The sequence below is a fragment of the Lutra lutra genome, chromosome 8, assembly GCF_902655055.1.
Source record: "Lutra lutra chromosome 8, mLutLut1.2, whole genome shotgun sequence".
Lineage (NCBI taxonomy): Eukaryota > Metazoa > Chordata > Mammalia > Carnivora > Mustelidae > Lutra > Lutra lutra.
In genome coordinates, this window is record NC_062285.1 from 20,353,093 (window position 1) to 20,374,245 (window position 21,153).

Below are 21,153 nucleotides of genomic sequence, written 5' to 3' on the forward strand. Positions count from 1 at the left end.
TTTAAACTGCTTTATGGCTTTCTGTTGGCCATTGTAAATTAATTCTCATATATTAGAATGCCTTTAATTACGTTTGTAAAACTTTAATACTGCCAGAAGCAGTACTCCGGACTGTGGGCACTTACTAAATATGTCTGAATGTTACCTCTCCCTACACTCTGCCTCCTGATATTTTCTGTACATTTCAGTGTAACACTTCAATTTTGTTGGTACAGGTTTTAGGATTACAAGTTCTTAGGGTTCCTAGCGTACAGATTTTATATGTCATATGTTAATTAACTACAATCAGGCACTGGAAAGAAGTTTCTCATCAATATTCAATTTTTACCTTAGACACTCTTTAAAGAATTACACACATTCTCAAAAACTGGAGCCACTTACTGTCAAATAGTATAAATTCAGCATCACTTTATTTGGCTCTCCATTGCTACTTGACAGGAGAGAGCCAAAATACATTAGCCACATTCAGAATCTAACGGGGTGCCTCACGGACATTCTTTTTCACTTTGGTGTTGGCATGCAGTAGAGACTCTAATTTGTCTTTTCGATGTGATTAGCTACAATCTTGAGTTTTTGAAAATGTTTTGTTGAGTCATTATGTCATAATGTAATAAATTTGACATTTCTTTTATAAAAAGACAGTTAATACTTTCAAAAGAAAGCTATATTTTTTTCAGCTCCAGTGCCCTCGGAAGAATCATACTTACTTCTACTAGGGTCAAATCATAAAAGACAATTTCCCACTTCAAGTGATCTGAATTCACTTCCCACTTTAAATTGTAGGCCATTTTAGTCTTTTTTTTCCCCCTTGCTCATAAAATAAAGTTGCCTAATGGTTTTTGAAAATGTGATGCAGTATGCCTCTCTTCCAAAAGAGCAAATGCTCCCTTGTTCAGAGTTAGACTTACTTAGCTTGGTTCCACATCCTCTGTAATTTCTGCCTGTCCTTCGCTCTACAAAGAAAGGGGAGGGGGCACAATGATTATCAGCTGAAATGCCCTCAATCTCTTTCTGTCTGCAAGTTTTAAAGACTGTGAAATGTAAACATGCTCAGAGAGAGACAAAAGTTTTTCTTAAAGTTGTCAAAATGGCAACCACAGATACAGTGCCTCTGAAGTCAAATGAAATGTTTTCATGGCATTTGATGAAAATGTCTGTCATCACTTCTATTTGCTTTTTGAAAGGCTATACAATGAATTGATTTGGCATTTCTTTATTTCTACCTTTTCTAAGTTTATTCTTCAGGCATTACTCTTCTTTTTTTTTTTTTTTTTATTTGACAGAGAGAGAGAGAGAGAGAGATCACAAGTAGGCAGAGAGGCAGGCAGAGAGAGGAGGAAGCAGGCTCACTGCTGAGCAGAGAGCCCAATGCGGGGCTCGATCCCAGAACCCTGAGATCATGACCTGAGCCGAAGGCAGAGGCTTAACCCACCGAGCCACCCAGGTGCCCCAGGCATTACTCTTCTTAAGAATAATTATTACTTATTAAGAAAAAATAGGCTATCTCATTTTAAGGCTATTTATTATTACCAAATCTTGGTGCTATAAACTGTTTCCTTCAGTAATCACTGACCTGATCTAAAAATGAAGCTTAAAGTTGAGACACGCCAAAACGTGATCTATTCATCGTAGGGATATATTCACCTTATTTTGAAAGATTTTAATTTGCTCAGGGATAAGTATACCTCAATCCCATGAAGGTGCCATATGAATGGAGTTGTTGGCACTTCCAGGAGTGTAGCTGGAGACAAAGGATTCTGACTCTCTTAATCTTCATAATGGAAGAACCCTGAAGAACCTCTTTATGTGTTATTGTCAAGATGTCTTGAGAAACAAGCATTTGCTTAATAGCATTTGTGTAACTTGATTTTATTTGCCAAATTGAGATTAAAAAGAAAACTTGTTTCCCTGTCATGTAGGAAGGGAGAACTAATAAAGCATAAATCCTTTAGTAAAATGATAAATGGTATGAACTTTGACTTTAGATTTGACTTTGATGTTTAGATTTCAGGCCCATTTTACCTGAAAGAGTGTGGAAAGCAAACAAGAACAGAAGAATGTTTCTTTTCACTAAAACAGAAAACAGTATCATCAGGTTATTTTAATGAATATGTAATGAGCAGAAACCTTGGGCTGGGTGGCCCTATGGTTAAGCCTGCAGGTACTTGAGCCGTTGGCTTCCATTCAAATCCTGACATTACCACCTATTTGGTATGTGACCTTGGGCAACCTATGGAAATTCTCCAGGACTCAGAAGCATGAAGAGATAATTATAGTCAGTACCTTACCTCATGGGGTTGTGGTAAAGATTAAAGGATACACTACATGGAAAGTGCTTAGAACAAAGTTGCAAATTAGTGTTACTCTCCTGGGAATTTAAAAAAAAATAGATTGAAAGATGATTCTAGTAGTAGAAAAAAGACAGTCAATCACAAGTTATTGACTGGATGACTACTACAAGGAAGGTGTCATGTCTTGCATTTGGATGTTAAGGAGAAAGACAAGTTATAGCTCAGAACACATGAAACATACTCAAAAGAATCTGACAATGAAAGCTAGCAGTATGTACTATTTAGAAGACACATTAAGGTCAGACTACCCGGAGTGCCGTACTGTACTTACAAGCTTTGTGACTTTGGGAAAATCACTGAATCCCCATGGTGTCTCATATCCACCCTCTGTCAGATGGGCGGTAATAATAATAATAATATACAGCTCACTGGGGTTATTGTGAGCCTATAATGCCAAATATTGACATAGGCTGTAAATGCCATCTAGTTCATCTAATAAAAGATGGCTTAAACTGGATGACTAAGAAAAGACTTTATAAGAGACCTATCATTATATTAAGATGTTAAGGAATATAATGGAGATGGTAATAGGTAAAGAAAGTAGGTTAGAGGGGCAAAAGTTCATTCTTAAAAAATCACTAAGAGGTTCTTCCTGGTTTCTAGTCTAGCATGTAAGAAGCTTAGAGCACATCTTTACAACAAAAAAAGCCAGACAAACTAAAAAAAATAAAAAACTCTTCTTATATCTATGAGAGAATTAGAGTAGACATCACAGGGAAAACCACTGGAGACAGGAAGGCAGACACAGAGAATCACAATTCACTGGAGCAAAACCGCAGGAGCAGGAACCACAGATGGAGCCAGCCCTGGGTGAGGAAAACGGGAAACTGCAATTAACAGACTGCCGGAGGCTCAGCATGGAGAAGCTCGAGAGATCGGAACTCCAGGGGGACAAGTCTTAAGGGCATCCCCAAAGTCTTATATCCAGAAGCCCTACCAAGTTCCCCAGTGAAGACAGGAGAAAAATCCCCTCTGTTTCTTTCTGGGAGAGAGGAAAAGTAGCCATTTTGAAGTATGCCTATTTTTCTTAAAAAGGTCTAGAATTCCCATCACCTAAGGGGGAGGGAAAACTGAGAAGTACTTGTCAAGGTCACAGTAAAAGAGCACACGCTTACTGAAAGATTGTGATAGATCACAGAATTATGGAGGGTTCCTAGTGCTGTGACTTTCACACTCAACACCTCTTCACCTTCCCATCCCATCAAAAGGCTCCTATATTACAGTGGGGGCTGAAACTGAAAGGACGCCCTCTCTCAGAGCTTATTGAAGAAGTCACTAGGGAGGGGTGCCTGGGGGCTCAGTCAGTTAAGTGTCTGCCTTTGGTTCAGATCATGATCACAGGGTCCTGGGATGGAGCCCCCCATCCGGCCCCCTGCTCTGCGGGAAGTCTGCTTCTCCCTCTCCCTCTGCCCCTCCCCTGCCAGTATGCACACTCTCTCGTTCTGTCAAATAAGTAAATAAAATCTTTAAAAAAAAAAAAAAAGAAATTCACTAGGGAAACCAAAAGACAAGGGAGAAGCTGAGGGGGATACTGGTAGACGTTAAAACCTTCTGACTCCTACAGCTCCAACCAACAGTAAATAGTAAATGACCTTACTTCCTACCAGATAGACAGAAAAGTTCACCCAGAAGACCTCTTTACCTTGATTCCTTTTACCTGGTACACTGTATCCACTATCAACAAAAAAATTACAAGCCATGCTAACACAGTGATATGACCAAAAGATGACATTTATAACTCCCAGAGCATGTCTGAGGAACAAGAACACAAGAGTTTGTAGGAGAATTAAAATCAGAAATGTCATTTTGGGAAGAACATAGAAAGCTCTTCATGCTACCCTAAAAGTCAACGGAGAGCTTCTGATGATTTTCAGAACTAATAGTCCCCATTGAAACATTAATCCTGCGTCAGTGAGAAGAGTGGCCTGGTTTAGGAGAGTATTTGCACTGGTGATGAGTTTTCTTGACACTGGCAACAAGAGCCCAACAGTGACTTGTGATGACAGAAGTGAAAATGCTAAAGTAAAAACATGTAAGTTGAGAATGAAGAGTTGAATGAATTGGAAATTGAGAAAGACTCGTGTTAAATAATAATAAGGTCAATAACAGAAATATTAGGGGCAGAAATAGCAGGAGGAGATCCTTTCTGAAAGGAAGGTAAGCTTGAGTTTGGATACGTGACTTGCAGATGCTGGAAATTATCCCACTGATAACAGATAATGTGAGATTAGACATGGAAATAGAGACCAGAAGCATGCAGAAATTAGCAAATTTTGAACATTGAGAGTATGAAAACTCTGTGCGATCAACAAGTGTAGGAAGAGATTTAAAATAGTAAAAGTCGGAATACTGAGTAAGACTCACAGTTGGGTTTTACAAGGAAAAAGAAAAAGCATCAAATACACCTATTAGGAAATATATATCACAGTCCACTGCGGGTGAGAACTTCCAGGAAGCTGTGCATTGAGCAGCAGTGTCAAGTGCAACATGAGAAGAATCAGAATAATGCAAGAAGAATTACAAAATCATAAAGTCCTCAAAGGAGCTAGTACTTAAGCCCCATGAGAGCTGGTGTGTTTGGTAAATGTGCGTCACTACAGTGTTTAGATCAGTGACCCAGAGTGGGCAGCCAAAAGTTATTTGCTGAGGAAATAATATTTTTGCAGAAGATAAACTGCAGGGAACCAAAGAAAGTATGTATAGTGTGGTAGAGAGTATAAACACTTTTTTGTATTGTCTCATCTTTGAAATATAAGAAAAAACAACAGTACTTAGAAGTGAAATTGAGGTTAGATTTCGTTTTTCAAGATAAGAAAAGTGTGATGCTTAAAGGCAAAAAGTATGATAACAGTAATAGGCAGTTTAAGGACACTTAGAAAAAAGGAATAAATACAAAAAGTTTTTGAGAAATAAAGTCAACAAATAAATAGGAGTTGGGTGAATTCCTTTTTGGGAAACTATAATGCCTGGATACTTGTGAAATGATGGAATAATTGACCTGAAAATTATGGAAGAAGATACTCTCATATTTGAGCAATAATGCAAAAAAGCATTATTTGGGGACATGAAAATTGCTGATATCATAAGAAGACTGTGTGTTACTATTTAATGGATGTATTTTGTTAATATACATAATGAAATATTCTGAAGATAATAAATTGGATTAAATTATTATAATTGTACCACTTTGCTAAGTACCTTCCACCCTTCCACTTAAACCAGATTGGAACCTGTGAATAGATCATCTTTGGAGGTCCCAGCTGGAAGTGTATGAATTCATAAACAAGAGACTGCACATCTTTAAAGAGATCCAGAGATGGGCACTTTCCAGTATTTCTTTAGTTGCTTCTAGTGTTTTATTCCCTTTGTAGACAGGAAAGCCTTCCCTATGGTGTGGGCAGTGTAATACAGAATAGGGCTGTCCCATAGAAACATACTGTGGGCCATTTATGTAGTCTTAGTATTTTCAGTAGTCATATTTAAAAGAGCAAAAAGAAACGGGTGAATTTTTTGTAATTTATTTTGTATATATTTTGTAATATATTTTATCTAACCCATGAATCCAAAGTGTTATTTTGATATATAAATAATTGTTGATATCATATGATCTCCCTGATATGAGGAAGTGGAGATGCAATGTGGGGGGTTTGGGGGGTAGGAAAAGAATAAATGAAACAAGATGGGATCAGGAGGGAGACAAGCCATAAGAGACTCTTAATCTCACAAAACAAACTGAGGGTGGTCGAGGCGAGGGGGATAAGGAGAGGGTGGTGGGGTTATGGACATTGGGGAGGGTATGTGCTATGGTGAGTGCTGTGAAGTGTGTAAACCTGGCGATTCACAGACGTGTACCCCTGGGGCTAATAATACATTATATGTCTATAAAAAATAAAAAAATATTTAAAAAATAATAATTGTTGCTATGTTCATATATATATATATATATATATTTTTTTTATGCTACATCTTCAAAGTCCAATGTGTGTTTTATGCTTATAGCACATCTCAACTTGCACCAGCCACAGTTCAAGGGCTCAGTAGTTTGTGTAGCTACTGGCTATTATATGGGACAGTGTAGGCTATAGAACAAAGTCTTTTGAGTCAGAGTCTGATATTCAAATCCTCCAGCTCAGTCATACCCATGACTTGTTCAAATTTTTTAACGTTTCTAAGAATGTAGCATCTTCCATGTCTCAATGTTTTAAAGATTAAATGAGATAACATCTATATCACCCTTTACACTGCCTGACACTTAGGAAACATTTAACTGCTGTTACTTCCCTTTCTCTAGATCCCTCTGGAATTTCTCCTTCTTTTGTCTGAAAAAAAAATATTTTGTTTGGATTTGAGTGAATGGATAAGAAGAGCAACTGTTTGACATCCATTCAGCCTTTATAAAACTGAAAACAGGAACACAGGCCCCCTCCTTCTAGTGGCTACACATGAAAATTTCCTTAACTTACTTCCTCCCCATACTCCCATAATTCCTACACCACCCCGCACTGGTCCTCTCCTGATTGATCCTTCTTTTACTGCTCTGTTTCCTTTTCCGCCCATTGTTTTAATTTATAATGCTTGACATTGATTTTCTATCCCTTTCTCTTATGTTAGCCATGAGGTGGCAGAGATCCTTCTCTGATCTGACCTACAAGTATTGTAAGTACCTAAAATAGTGGCTGGCAAAAAATGAACTCAACATTTGTGAAATGAATGAATGGGGGAAAAACATTTTTTTACCATGCCAATGCATATAATTTTATCTTCCATTTCGTCACATGTATCTTTAAAGTGATGGCTGAAGCATCACACAAATCACATTTCTTTTTAATACTCTTCTCATACTTTAATGTAATTATTATTATTATGGTATATTAAGAATTAACTCCTCTTAGTATATCCAGAAGGTATCCAATTTTAAACAAAAATCTCTTCTGAACTGGTATCATAATAAATGCCAGTGTATTATTAAATGATGAGATAAAAGGCGGATTTACAAATTAAATCCTTTGATATATCTCAGTGTCCTTGAAGGATCTAGCGAAGATATTATTTCTGTTATTATTGTTTTTGTTGTCTTCAACTTCTACCTGTTGACAATTCTCTTGGTGTTTTCTGATTATTCAGTTCTTATTTCACACTAGACATCATATTGTCAGTTTCTTTACTTTGGGTAAGTCATACTCATCTCTTGAGGGAACAATTTTGTTTTTGGAAACTTTCACACTTCTACCAAAGTAGAAAGAATAGCATAATGAACTTCCCTGGACCCAAGACCTAGCTTCAACAAGTTCAACCATGGTCAGTTTTGTTTCCTCTCTTAACACCTACCTCCTTAACACCACTAATTTGAAAGTAATCCTAGATATCAAATTACATCTCCTTTAACCACATCAGTATATATTTCTATAAGATTAGGATTAATTTTTTTCATAACTAGCATATTATAATGAAAAATAACTGTATTTCCTTATTGTAATTAAATTTTTGATCAATAGGACACAGTTTATATTAAGATATATTAAGTATAGATAAGATTGTTGGAATATTATATAGGTATTATATATATGTTCCTCTATTTTAGTATCATTTTGTACATAAAAATGGTTATAGTCCTATAGAGCATGTTGGGATAAAGAGAGGTGAATAATGGGTCTTGCAGGCATGTATCTGATTGGCAGCTTTCATCCTAAATCCACAAGAAGCTGGGCGAGCTCACCCAGATGGGGCTTCTACAGCTCAATATGAAATACAGCCTTCTAAAGAGCACCAAGAAAATATAACGAATGTCCACTACACCGAGCCATCCATTTCCTCCAGGGGGAATTGTTCTCTTTTCATATCCCCATTTCTTTCTTTCATGGTATTGGTTGTCTTTGGTTGCCTACCGACTCTTGGTTAGGCATTGAAACTTCTGAATGAAGGCTTTCATTGCTTAGTGTAGGCAACTTGGGAGAATTTCCACTGCTGTTACACAGAACCGTTTTCCTGGGAGGCTTGTCCCTCAGGAGAATGAAAAGTAGGTGTGCTACAGGTGCACTGGGGGTGTAGGCCTCCCTGTAGTTCGCAACTTCAGCTACATGCTAAAATCACTTGAGGAATTCTTATATGTCTTAATGCTCAGGCCACAATATTAACCAGTTAAATCAGGATCTGAGTGGATAGAGGCAGATAATTTGCATTTTTTTTTAACTCTTCAGATAATTCTAATAAGCAGCCAAGTCTGAGAACCACTTTCTTTGGTTAAGTAAGCAAGCAGACAGGCAAACTGCAATGCCCCCAATTTTTTTTTTTTTTTTTTTTTAGGATTTTATTTTTCTAGAGAAAGAGAGAGAGAGTTTGTGTGTGTGTGTGAGTGCAAGCAGGGCAGGGGCAGAGGGAGAGGGGAGACTGAATCTCAAGCAGACTCCATGCTGAGCCCGAGATCATGACCTGAGCCAAAATCAAGAGTCAGAGGCTCAGCTAACTGAACCCCCCAAAATCCCCTTAATGCTTTTTTTTTTTTTAAATTCTTGGATGGAGTTATCTTTATTTCCCTGCAAACTTACAGTGTTGATCCAGTGTAACTCCACACATGACTGTGCCTTTATCTTAGATTGTAATTGTCTCACGATAATCTCTCCCCACTCAGATGTCTGCTTATCTGTACGTGGCAGCTCTCTGATTTTAGTTTGTGAGAAAAAGCCCTTCTGTGGTCACTGGAGGGAATGCACGGGTGGGGCCAAGTTCCCAACTCTGCCGGGTGATCTGAGTGCTGGTTTCCAGCAAGTTAGTCTGAAGAGTTCACAATCTTTCCTGGTATTTGTATAATTCGGTTCAACCTGCCATAACAAAATACCACAGAGTGGGTGCCTTAAACAACAGAAGGTGATTTTCTCATAGTTTTGGAGGCTGAAAGTCCAAGAGGTGCTGGCAGGGTTGTTTTTCATGAGGCTTCTCTCCTCAGCTTAGGGGCTTGTCCTTGTCTCCTCACAGGGTCTTTCCTGTGTGTGTGCACATCCCTGGTATCCCTTCCTTTTTTTATAAGGACATCAGCATTAGATTCAGGACCCACACTTAAGACTTCATGAATTACCTTTCTGTCCCAACTCTGAATGTCATCACACTGAGGGTTAGGGCTTCAACGTACAAATTTTAGAGAGACACAATTCTGTCCATAACAGTATTTTTACTTTGATTTTAGACTATTTATATAGCTTCCTTGGGAAGACCTACAGTGAACCATATTTCCCTGGGCTGGAATTTCTACTGTTTTATCCATCCATTCTGGTCCCATTGGCCTCTCCCCTGCTTCCTGGAATATCTCAAAAACTGCTGGTCTAATGATCAGATTTTATATGTGATGGTTTAAAAAATGTGTTACCATACAATTATTATCTTTCTCATGTGTATGAGTGCATGAGTGTACATGAGTAAGATCAGAGTGAGCAGTCTGGTAAACTGTGAGTGAAGGCTGGCTTCCATATCTCTAACTCCACATCCTTGGCCAAGCCCCAATCTCCCAAGCAAATGAATATGAGGGTCTCCCTCTATTCTATTAGAAACCAGAGTGAGATGGTAATATCCCCCAGACTGAAAGAGAAGTTAAGTGGCCCCAGATAGAGAGGAAGGAGATTCATGATTTATAAAAGTATCTAAGGTTAACTCCTAAATTACATCCTCACACTCTCTCTATAAGATCCAACACAATAGTGAATATACATTAAGGACAAAGCCTGCTCCTGGGAGGTCCTGAAGTGGGCTTGGATTAGGCTCATACACGCGGGGTTCAATTCTGGCTTTGTTATTCTTTATATAGGCTTAGACAAGTCATTCACCTTTTCTGGTTCCTCACCTGTGGGAATAATAATAGTACCTGCATCTACTCAAAAAGAAGTACCATTATCATCTGCCTATGGTTCTGTCAACCCACGTTATCAATTAAGTTTTATCTGTTGAACACCTAGTACTTTAAATTATCATTATACACATTAGAGCATTAGTATCACTAAGATAGTTTTAGAATATTTTTTGACCTTGTGTTGTGAATATACAATTGCACAATAGTAACTTCCTGTGCCTTACATCAGGCAGCGTATTTCATTCCAGTTACTTTACAAACATCTTCCTTAACTCACACCCTTAGTTACCAACACACTGTGTATTTACTAGGCACTCAGGAAGTGCTTGTTGCATTAATTAATCCAAAATATTTTCCTGTTAATAAACACAGAAGGATACAGACAAGTAACATGAGACCTACACAAGTATGATCAAGTGCCTTTCCGTCTTCAATGCTAGAGGGAATACAAAAACAGCAAAAAGATGACTCTTATCTTTCCCAATTTTAGAATTTAATTGTGGATATGGTCAATTATACCACAAAAAAGAAAATGAAGTTGTGAAGAAAGGGGGGAAAAAGAGAGAGAGAGAGAGAGAGAGATGGCAGCTTTTGTTTTATACCTTTGTTAGTTCGTGTTACCCAAATGTCACTCTTGCCATTAAAGGCTGTATATACTAAGCCTAAACACTATTCATGTGCACACGAAAGTGGATTAATGTCTGTAGTTTTCCTCCACAGCTTCCAAAATGGCTCCAAAAAGGCTCATAAATAGGCCTGTGATGAGCATTGAAAATGTACTCCTTATGGACCTAATGCCTCATCTTGGTGACAAAAAGTGAAAAGATCCATAAATACAGTTTTAATTAACAGCAACGTTGAGATGTTTAGAAATAGACCGTAGGCTCCTTGAATCGGTTGGCCTTCTCATAAAGAATTTTGTTTTTCCCAGGGGGTCAAAATTAATTAATGTCCTTTATTTAGCAGCCCATTGTTTCAGGGATGCCTACACAAGTTCAGTGAGCCACATTAGTGTGTCAAGGATGATGTAATCGGGCTGCTTTGAAGCGAGTACTCTGTAAAAATACACTGTCTCAAGTAGTGATTAACAAGGAGGATAATAAAGTATTCTGTCAGAATGATTACTTTTCTTTATCTGTGGACATTACTTGTGTACAATATTGCAAATAATGACCAGATTCAAAACCTTTCAGGTGGCCTTTCATGAACTCACACAAGCTATAAAAGTTCAAAAAAGAAAATAAATGCAGCCATTAATAGTCTCTAATTGTTCCATTAAAAGGTATCAATTGATCACTCATATTTGTCTCTTTGAGCAATGCACAGAACATTTCCCACGTCTGCTGATTATACTTTTATCTTTTCCTAAACTGAGCCTCTGATACTTTTGTACCCTTAGAAGCATTATACTAGCAGATGTCCTCCCCGGTTTCCAAATTCTGTCTTAAGATAAGGAAAGATTGCTGCAGATGTTATCAGGAGACCTCACAGACACGGCATCTAAATGGGACTGTTGAGATCTTAGCAGCAAAAATGAAAACTGGATTATTTCTCCTAAGTTCTCATGAAAGAGAAAGTATTTATCCTCAGGAACTATCATAAAAGTAAAAAAACAAAATTTCATCTAAATGTATTTTCACTGTTGTGATGTTTACCATAGTGAAATTGTTAGGAAATAATTTAAGAGTTTACCATTAGATAATTTTTATAAATTATGTTATATCCAAAAAGCAGAATATCATGTTAAAAATATTTCATAACAGATGGAACTAGAGGGTATTATGCTGAGCAAAATAAGTCAATCAGACAAAGACAATTATCATATGATCTCCCTGATCTGAGGAATTTGAGAGGTAAAGTGGGGGGTTTGGGAGGTAGGGAAGGAAAAAATGAAACAAGACGGGATTGGAAGGGAGACAAACCATAAGAGACTCTTATTAATCTCATGAAACAAACTGAGGGTTGCCTGGGGAATGGGGTAGGAAGAGGATGGTTGGGTTATGGACATTGGGGAGGGTATGTGCTATGGTAAGTGCTGTGAAGTGTGTAAGCCTGATGATTCGCAGACCTGTACCCCTGGGGCTAATAATACATTATATGTTAACAAAAAAAAAAGAAATTAAGAGTTCAAAATTTAAAAAAAAATAATTTCATCACATATAAACTTGTTCATAGTATATTTATCAAATCACTTAGTAGAAACCTATTTTTATATGAAAATGTATACATCCAGAAAGAATGGCAAGATATACAAAATAGAAAGATTACAGGTGATTCTATCACTCTATTGTGATTACCAGAGAAGGTTTTTTTTTCTTTTTTCGGCTTATTTACACATTTAAATTTTAGGAAGGGATGCATTACTTAGTAATGTAAAATTGATGAAAAGAAATATTAAGGAAAGAAATCAATATTAATAGAGGAAAAAGATCATTCTTCAGGGTTTTTCCACGGTAAAACTTAAAAATACTCACCACAGTTTCCACAAACAAATGTAGGTGCTACCATCATGTACCTTAGATTTTCTTTTGAGGTGCAATTCTTGTTTTTACTTATTTCCTTTTTGTTTTTAGATTTATTCTCCCTGTCGTCTACTCCAGCCCTATCATTCATCCAAGGATTCTGGGTTAATAAACCCGTATATCCTTTTTTATCTTCCTCTCCATGCTCACACAGTTATTCACAGACATACTATGTGGAACTATATATGTTCACGAATAAGGGGGCATTAGTTATTGTCTGTCCTATAAAAAATTGGACCATAGATAACTATAGAATCATTTTGTGTATTGCTTTAGCCTTTAATAATATGTTCTGGGAATGCCTGGCTGGCTCAGTTGGTTAAAGTCTGCCTTGACTCAGGTCATGATCTTGGCATCCTGGGATCAAGTCCCACATCGGGCTTCTTGCTCTGTGGGGAGCCTGCTTCTCCCTCTCCCTCTGCAGCTTCCCCTGCTTGTGCTTGTTCTCTCTCAAATAAATAAATAAATAATATCTTTAAAAATATGTTTTGGAAATCCCTACAAATCAACTTCATAGTGCCAAAATCTCTCTTTTTCGTGGCTGCATGATACTGTATGCTGTGGATTTAAAAAGTTACACAGGCCTCCAAGCTGTCCCTCAAGGTTCCCAAAAAGGGGAGACATTGTCCCCCAAGGGCAAGCTGGCAATTTTTAAAAACCTTTTTAGCAAGGAGATGAATGTTATTGGTATCTAGTGACTAGAGGCCAGGAAGACCGCCCAACATCATACAGTGCACAGGATGTACCACAGTAACTCATTAGATCACCTAAAACATCACCTGTGGCCTGGGGCACACACCCCGGGCATACTCGGATCTCAGGGCATTTGGCACTGGCTATTCCTCTGACCTCAATACTCTTGACTTAGGAATCCAAATTGCTCACTAGTCATCTCCTTCAAGTCTTTTTTGAATGGCATTTCCCCACCACAGCCTAACTGACCAGCCTAGAAACTGTGATCCTTCCCCAGCTGTAACACACACAACCGTCCATATGCCTTCTCAATCCTACTTCTTACTCCACTCAACTTCTAATGGACCCTGTACTTTATTTCCTTACCATGTTGAATCAGTTAGATTTTTCCCTCCTTCTAGAATGTGAACTGCACTGGGGCAATTGAGTTTTACTCACTAATGTATCCCCAGCACCTAGAACAGTGCCTAGCATTCAACAGGCCAATTCATGAATGAATGAGGGAACAAATAAATGATGGTATGAATGAGGGACATTCATTTTATTTCCCATTATTTTCAACTACAAACAATGTTGAGGTAAATATCCTTATATACATGTGCTTATGTGGTGGTCTTTTTATTTCTATATGGTCAGAATGCTTTCCAGAATGGAAAATTTCCCAGAGAAGCATGAGTATCCTTCTCTGGCTACCTGCTTCTCCACTTCTCTGCCATCCAATGGTGGCTTTTAAAAACCTTTCCCCATCTTTTTTTTTTTTTTTTAAAGATTTTATTTATTCATTTGACAGAGAGAAAGAGAGATCACAAGTAGGCAGAGAGTCAGGCAGAGAGAGGGGGAAGCAGGCTCACCGCCGAGCAGAAAGCCTGATGCGGGGCTCGATGCCAGGACCCCAAGACCATGACGTGAGCCGAAGGCAGAGGCTTAACCCACTGAGCCACCCAGGCGCCCCCCGCCATCTTTTTATTTTGATTTGTATTTTTCTGATAACTTGAGGACTTGAGCATCATTTGATATTTTTGTTGATTATTTGAATGCAATCACCTGTGAATGAGTTATGCAGATCTTTTCTGGTTGTTAAAATTTTCATCTCCAGTAAGTCCATAAGAGTTATCTATATGTATCCAACTTGTAATTGACACACAAAAATTTTTCTAGCCTATTGTTTGCCTGTTGATTTTGTTTATGGAATTTTTAGGCCACAGCTATAATTTTTTTTTTAAGATTTTATTTATTTATTTATTTGACAGCAATCACAAGTAGGCAAATAGGCAGGCAGAGAGAGAGAGGAGGAAGCAGGCTCCCCGCTGAGCAGAGAGCCCGATTCGGGGCTCCATCCCAGGACCCTGAGACCATGACCTAGCCGAAGGCAGAGGCTCAACCCACTAAGCCACGCAGGTGCCCCTACAGCTATAATTTTTCACCATCAAATACATGCATCTTTTCTTTTGTGGCTTCTGGTCTCTTGGAAGTGAGATTCTGTCCTTACATTGCCCATAGTTTACCCTCTGTTTTCTTGCAAGAGTTTTATTGTTTTTACTTGTTGCATTTAAGTCTTTAATCCACCCAAATATATTTCTGTCTATAAAATACACAAAAAATGTCATTTCCTTTCAGCTATGTACCCAGATAAGCCAACTCCATACTGAAAAAGACTATCTTTTTCCCCTCTGAACTGGTCTCTGTTTTGTATTAAATCCTAATTACCAACCTCAGTGTCCTGATGGCCTATCCTGTTCCATTAACCTATAATCTAGTGTATACTAACTTAATGCTTTAAAAAAACAAAACAAAACACTCAAAAACCACACTTGGTGAGGAAGAGGAAATACAATCTGGCAGGTCAAATGGAGTAAGAATATTCAATCTGGAAATGAAAGGCAGGCCATATGTCAAGCAAAAATGAACACATAGGCTGTAATGGAATGTCATAAAGTTTTCAATCTGCCTGAATATACAAATAATACAAGTATTCTTCCCTTTTTGCTAGTCATAGAATGGCTGAGACAATCTTGCATATTTTTCCTCTGAAGTGTCATTTTAATCAATTCCATTATAATCTTGTCCTTTTTCATTGTGCCTATGCTTCAACTGTTTTGAGTGATACTGTATTAGAGTTCTCCAGAGAAGCAGAACCAATAAAATGTATATGGATCCAGAAAGACATTTACCGTACGGAATTGGCTCATGTGATCACAGAGGCTGGCAAGCCCCCGGGATTCGCTGTGTGGGCTGGCGGGCTGAAGACCAGGAAAGCCAACGGGACAGATGACATCTGCATGCAGCGTTGAGGGGAATTAATTACTCCTTGCTCAGGGAGGCCAGTCCTTTTTTGTTCCATTTAGGCTTTCAACTGATTGGATGAGCCCCACACCCTTTTCCCACATTACGCAGGGTAATCTTCTCAACATTCACTGATTTAAATGCTAACCTCATCCAAAGACATCCCCCAAGCTGACACGTAAAAGTAACCATCACAAATATCTCAGTTTTTTTTTTTAATCCCTAAGAAAAACTAGATTTTATCCCTAAGAAAATGTAGACAAGTTTTATCCCTAAGAAAAGTTGTCTCTAAAATGATTATTTTTTTATCCCTAACAAAAGTTAGATTCCATGGTGGGGGGCATACAGAGTAGGCAAGACTTCTGGGTAAAAGTAAATGAGAATATAAGCTTACTTCTGCTCTGACCCTATTACCTGGCAGACCATTAAGGATTCCTTTAACCTCAAATAACAAGGAAGGAGGCAAACCCTGTCAAGAGTTTGTTGATGTTCATTCCTTCCATCACCACTTATCTTTTATGTCTCAGCCCCTACACATCAGAGGGACTGGAACAACACTGGTGGCCAGCTGCTGGCCACTGAGGCCACAAGAGAACTCCTCCCATTGTTAACCTCTGCCTACAGCAGGCATTCATCTGAATGTCCCTTACTTGTTGAGTAGATGAAACCTGTGAGTCTCTTAAAACAGGAGTCATGGATTTCCTTGTTGTAGCAATATCAGTTCTGGGTCTAGTCAATAATTCAGAGGTTACAAAGGACTCACTCTCTTTTCATGAAGACTATTGAGCTCTGCCCACACATAGACACAAGGAATGCTGTCTGATATTCACTCAAATGGTGAAGGGAGATTTCCAGGGGTGCATTACTTGGCCTGGGGATCTCTGTTAGACTTACCTGGGGTATGATCCAAGTCTGGGCTCAATGCTTCAGCAGGAATTCTGGTGCCAATGGCCCAGTCCAAGTCATCTTCAGAGTCCTGAGTAAGACTGCAGGCTGTGGTCCAGTTTCCTGAAGTTATTTCAAAATTGCAACTTCCTGGTGTGCTTGTATAATGGCCTAAGGAAAGGAAGATATTAATAGAATGTTCTGGAAATGTACATTACACTAGGTATTATACTACGTTTGTGATAATTTAGAATTAGTGCCTGCCTATTTTACTTATTAATCAATTTAAAGAACCAGAACATTGGCATCCATTGGTAATTTCAATTGTACAATGTACATGGTAGCTTTTTTTTTTTTTAATCAGAAAGTCTAGAGGCAGTGCATGAACACTATCATTTATCCATGAAGGCATTGTATGGATTGACTAATAATATTATAGATGATAGATAAAACTGTGTCTACACATAAGCAATGAACATAATATTATGATAATACAGGTAAGTCAGATCAACTAAATCAATAGCTTCAATTGTCTCAAAGTTCAGTTCAGTCCCTGTGTTCACTCTGGTGTTTGAAGAGTACAGACGATTAGAGGGGCAAAGTCATTAAGGAAAAAAAGGTGCCTTTGGAGAAGTAGTAAACTGTAGAGGACACACACCCTCTCAGCATACCATACTAACCAACCGCATACAACATTTCAGAGCTAGTCACTCAATACTGAAAAAAGTTCTCTTCTAAGGGTTGATTGATAACTCATTAAAAATTAAGTTATTCATAATGAGACAAATTACCAGATAATAGCTGAATGTCTACTACTTACTCATCCGTGAAAAGTACCATCATAATACAATTGATATCTGCTTTCGTTTTTAATTTTTTTCACACAGCAGTTATTATCTTTGAGCATTCACTGTAAAAGTGTGTTGTACTGACAGAGTGATTGCGTGATTTAACCACTAGGAATCAATTGAGATTGTTATTGACTTTTCCTTCCTTTTTAGAGAGATGACATTTATGTTGCTTTTAATATTTCTTCTCCAGATGGTTTCCCGTTCATAACTTCTTCTTAATGTAAAACTAATACTAGCATAAAGAAACTGCATCAGGAGAAAAACATGCTGTTAAAATGGATGACAAACATATCGAAAGCAAAGCTTTAAAAAATTGTACAGAAAATGTTCTGGATTCCTGACGATACTCTCATTAAATATCAGTATTTCACTTCTCAGGCATGATTGCATCTTATCCTTAAAATCTAGAATCATGGAACGCCTGGGTGGCTCAGTTGGTTAAGCAGCTGCCTTCGGCTCGGGTCATGATCCCAGCGTCCTGGGATCGAGTCCCACATCGGGCTCCTTGCTTGGCAGCGAGCCTGCTTCTCCCTCTGCCTCTGCCTGCCATTCTGTCTGCCTGTGCTCACTCTCGCTTCTCTCTCTATGACAAATAAATAAATAAAATCTTTAAAAAAAAAATCTAGAATCATTTTTAATTATGTACATTTCTTTCATTCAACATGGTATATAATGAAGTTAATTTTAAATGCTTATTCATGGGCTCTCTATATCCCCTCCTTATGTTTATCATTCTAGTATCATGATATAAATAGGTTTATAATGTGCTATCAATACAGATGAAAGTAAGAAATCTAGTTCTCCAGGTGTTTAGCTAACATTAGGGCAAACATGCAGAGTCTTCCAGTATAAATACAAAATGGCCATTGTGTGTTCTTTAGAATGATGTCATATACAGGTTCTGCACTATTGCATTTCCATGTAACTGACTCCCTAACACACAGGACCTATAAAATAATTGTTCTATATCCTTTTTGATTTTCTGTAACCACTCTTGAACCTTCTGTTCCACCTTATCTAACATATGACTTTATGTATGACTCTAAAGATATCAATACAATCACAATAAATTCTATTTCATTCTCTCTACCTCAAAATTATGTCATTTTTCCTTTTCCCTTTTCTAGGGCTAATCTCAGCTTATGATTTCAACACCTTATCAAGCATTCTACAGCTATTAGCATTCTATGGCTCCACTTATTTCAGTTAGAGAACTTTTCCAGGTCCTTCAATCTCACACTTTCTACCAATTCCTTTCTTATAACTTACAAACATAGCAGGGTGCCCCTCTTGATTCAATTTTATATCCTTAAATTTCTTGCTCTGTATACCTTTCACTCAACCTTTCCCACAGCCCTTCACACTTTAATGCAGATGACCTACAAATCTACAGCCAGGATGGAATGCAGGTGTTTACCTTCAAATGTTTGTTGAATATTCCATTTGGAACTTGCAACTGTTGTCTCAAAATCAAAAAGCCTAACATGAACTCATCATTCACCTCTCCAGATGAGTTCTTCTCACTGAGATTACTGATTAAGTTCAGAGAATGAATCTTCTCTTTTCTTAAAGATTCTACCTTTGAAGTTCTCTTTGGTTCTACATTCCTCATTTCCATATTCAGTCTATCACCAACACTTGTCAGTTCTCCATTTGAAAACTTAATTCTCTCCTTCCCCTGAAGTTTATAACCTCTGCCCCAGTTCCATTGGTCCAAGCCCCTGATTTATTTAAGAGCCTATTGTTTTTTCAGTGTAGCCTTCATTGATCAACTTTACAAACCCAAACCACATAAATCATCCTTAAGAATGCTCTTGGGTTATTTCCATGGCTCAAAATATCAGGTTTTTCATACTGTTTGAATATACTCTCCTAAACCCCTTGCCTTGCATACAATAACCTTTACTTTGATGCAAAATGTTTTGAAACTGAACCTTAAAATTGACTCTGTGCCAACTAAATTTTTCAGAAAATTATCTCTTAAATAAAAACCGATTTTTTTTCCAAATTTTATGTGTAAAACTACTTTCCTCTATTTTTTTAATGTTTTCCTTAGTTTTGGGGGGGTTCATTTATCAGTCGTTCCTTCTCTCTCTTGTAGAGGACAGAAGTGCTATTTTATTTGATAATCCACCCTCTTTCACTCAGATAGCCAGACATGACTTATAAGTTATCTAAGCAATCGTGATGGGCAGTGTTTTCTCTTTCCTCATCTTGATTAGTTTAGCCATAGTCCTGGGATACAATATAGACATTGAGCCTTACTGTGGAAAAGGCACCTAGGAAAAGTTTGCCTTTTTCTTAAAAACAAATCAAAAGAAGGAAATCCATTTATTTTTTTCTCAGGCTATCACTGTAAAGATATGATCATTAGGACCAAAGACATTATATGGGTAGGGTGGCTAACTTTATTACAAAGTCATTTACATGAAAACAGCCCTGGATAAAGAAGGAAGGAGTCTGTGTAGTTCTAATGTTTTGATAACAGAAGTTGCTAAAATCAACCAACTCTAGGATTCTTGCTTTTGACCTCTTACTACTAGAGATAATACAGCTTCCTTATTGTATTAATTAAACATCGGATGGTTCCAAGCAACTGAAAACCCAAGTAGTAGAAGCTGAAACAGACAGGAATTAATTCATCTCAGTTAAAAAGAGGCCAGGAAGTTGTCTGTTTAGGGTTGGTATTATAGTTCAACTGTGTGGTTGTGAAGCACATATTTTCCATCTGTTATTCCTGCCACCTTATCATCTTCCTGCTCATTCATGGTTACAAAAGGACTGTGGTACTCCCTAGTATCACATGTGTTCAAGGCACTGAAAGAAGTGGAAGCGGAAAAGAGAAGAGACTTTTCCTCTAGTCTGGTGTTTTTCCTTCTAAAGAGATACCTTCCCCAAATTCCCATGTATAGTCATTGGCCTCCGGTGGCTACAAGGAAGTCTGGAGAGGATGGTATTTGTCACTGGTTGCAATGCCACCACAGGTAAAATTGGGAGTTCTGTTTTTAAGAAACACAAAGGAGGGCCAGGCAACTAACAGGAATTACCATGATGTTAGGCTGGCTGATGTTGAAGTTTCTACTGTAAGTATATTTACTAATATACTTAGTATATTAGTAAATATACTTAAAGTATTAACCACCAACGTCTCAACAAATGGCATTTTCCCAGTGGTATGGTAATCCAGCCATACAGTGGTATGGTCAGTGTAAAATTGTTCAACTTACTTATATATTTTTAAGAGCTGGCTCCATAATTATTTTTAATTCATCACATTCACATTATTTGCCCTATTGAGCTATACCACGATACGTAATACAGGGATATTTAATACTGTCTCCTCAGCATGAAATGGCTTCATAAAGTGCTGCATTGAGGAGGATTTGGAAGACTTTGGGTTCAGTGGGAAAGAAGGCTCTGACTGGATAATCATGTTTGTAGCTGCTGTAAAAGGCATCAGAGTATGCACCCATCTACACCCTGCACATCCCTAGCCTAGAGTACAAAGCACACTTAATACAGGCTTTAGGTAATTTTCTTCCAAGTAAAAAAAAAAGAGCACATTTTGGGACTTTATGGTTTCTTTTAAAAAGAATCGATTTCATTTATTCCAAACCAGGAATTTTTCCAACAGGAGTTAGAGATGCAAAAGAAAAATTTACCTTTGTTTATAACCTACAGTAAAAATTTACTTTTGAGGAATTGCTGAGTTTATTTTCTGGTAAGTATAT

The 21,153-nt window shown here is 37.7% G+C and overlaps 1 protein-coding gene across 3 annotated transcripts in view; it reads right to left on the reverse strand.

Annotated features, from left to right (window-relative positions):
• Positions 1 to 21,153, reverse strand: part of MALRD1 (MAM and LDL receptor class A domain containing 1) — a 763,597-nt gene that overhangs the window by 203,002 nt on the left and 539,442 nt on the right. For all 3 annotated transcript variants that reach the window (XM_047742658.1, XM_047742656.1, XM_047742657.1), the window contains one exon: positions 16,581 to 16,742. In XM_047742658.1, the coding sequence (XP_047598614.1) occupies positions 16,581 to 16,742 (162 nt within the window). The remainder of the gene's footprint in view (positions 1 to 16,580; positions 16,743 to 21,153) is intronic.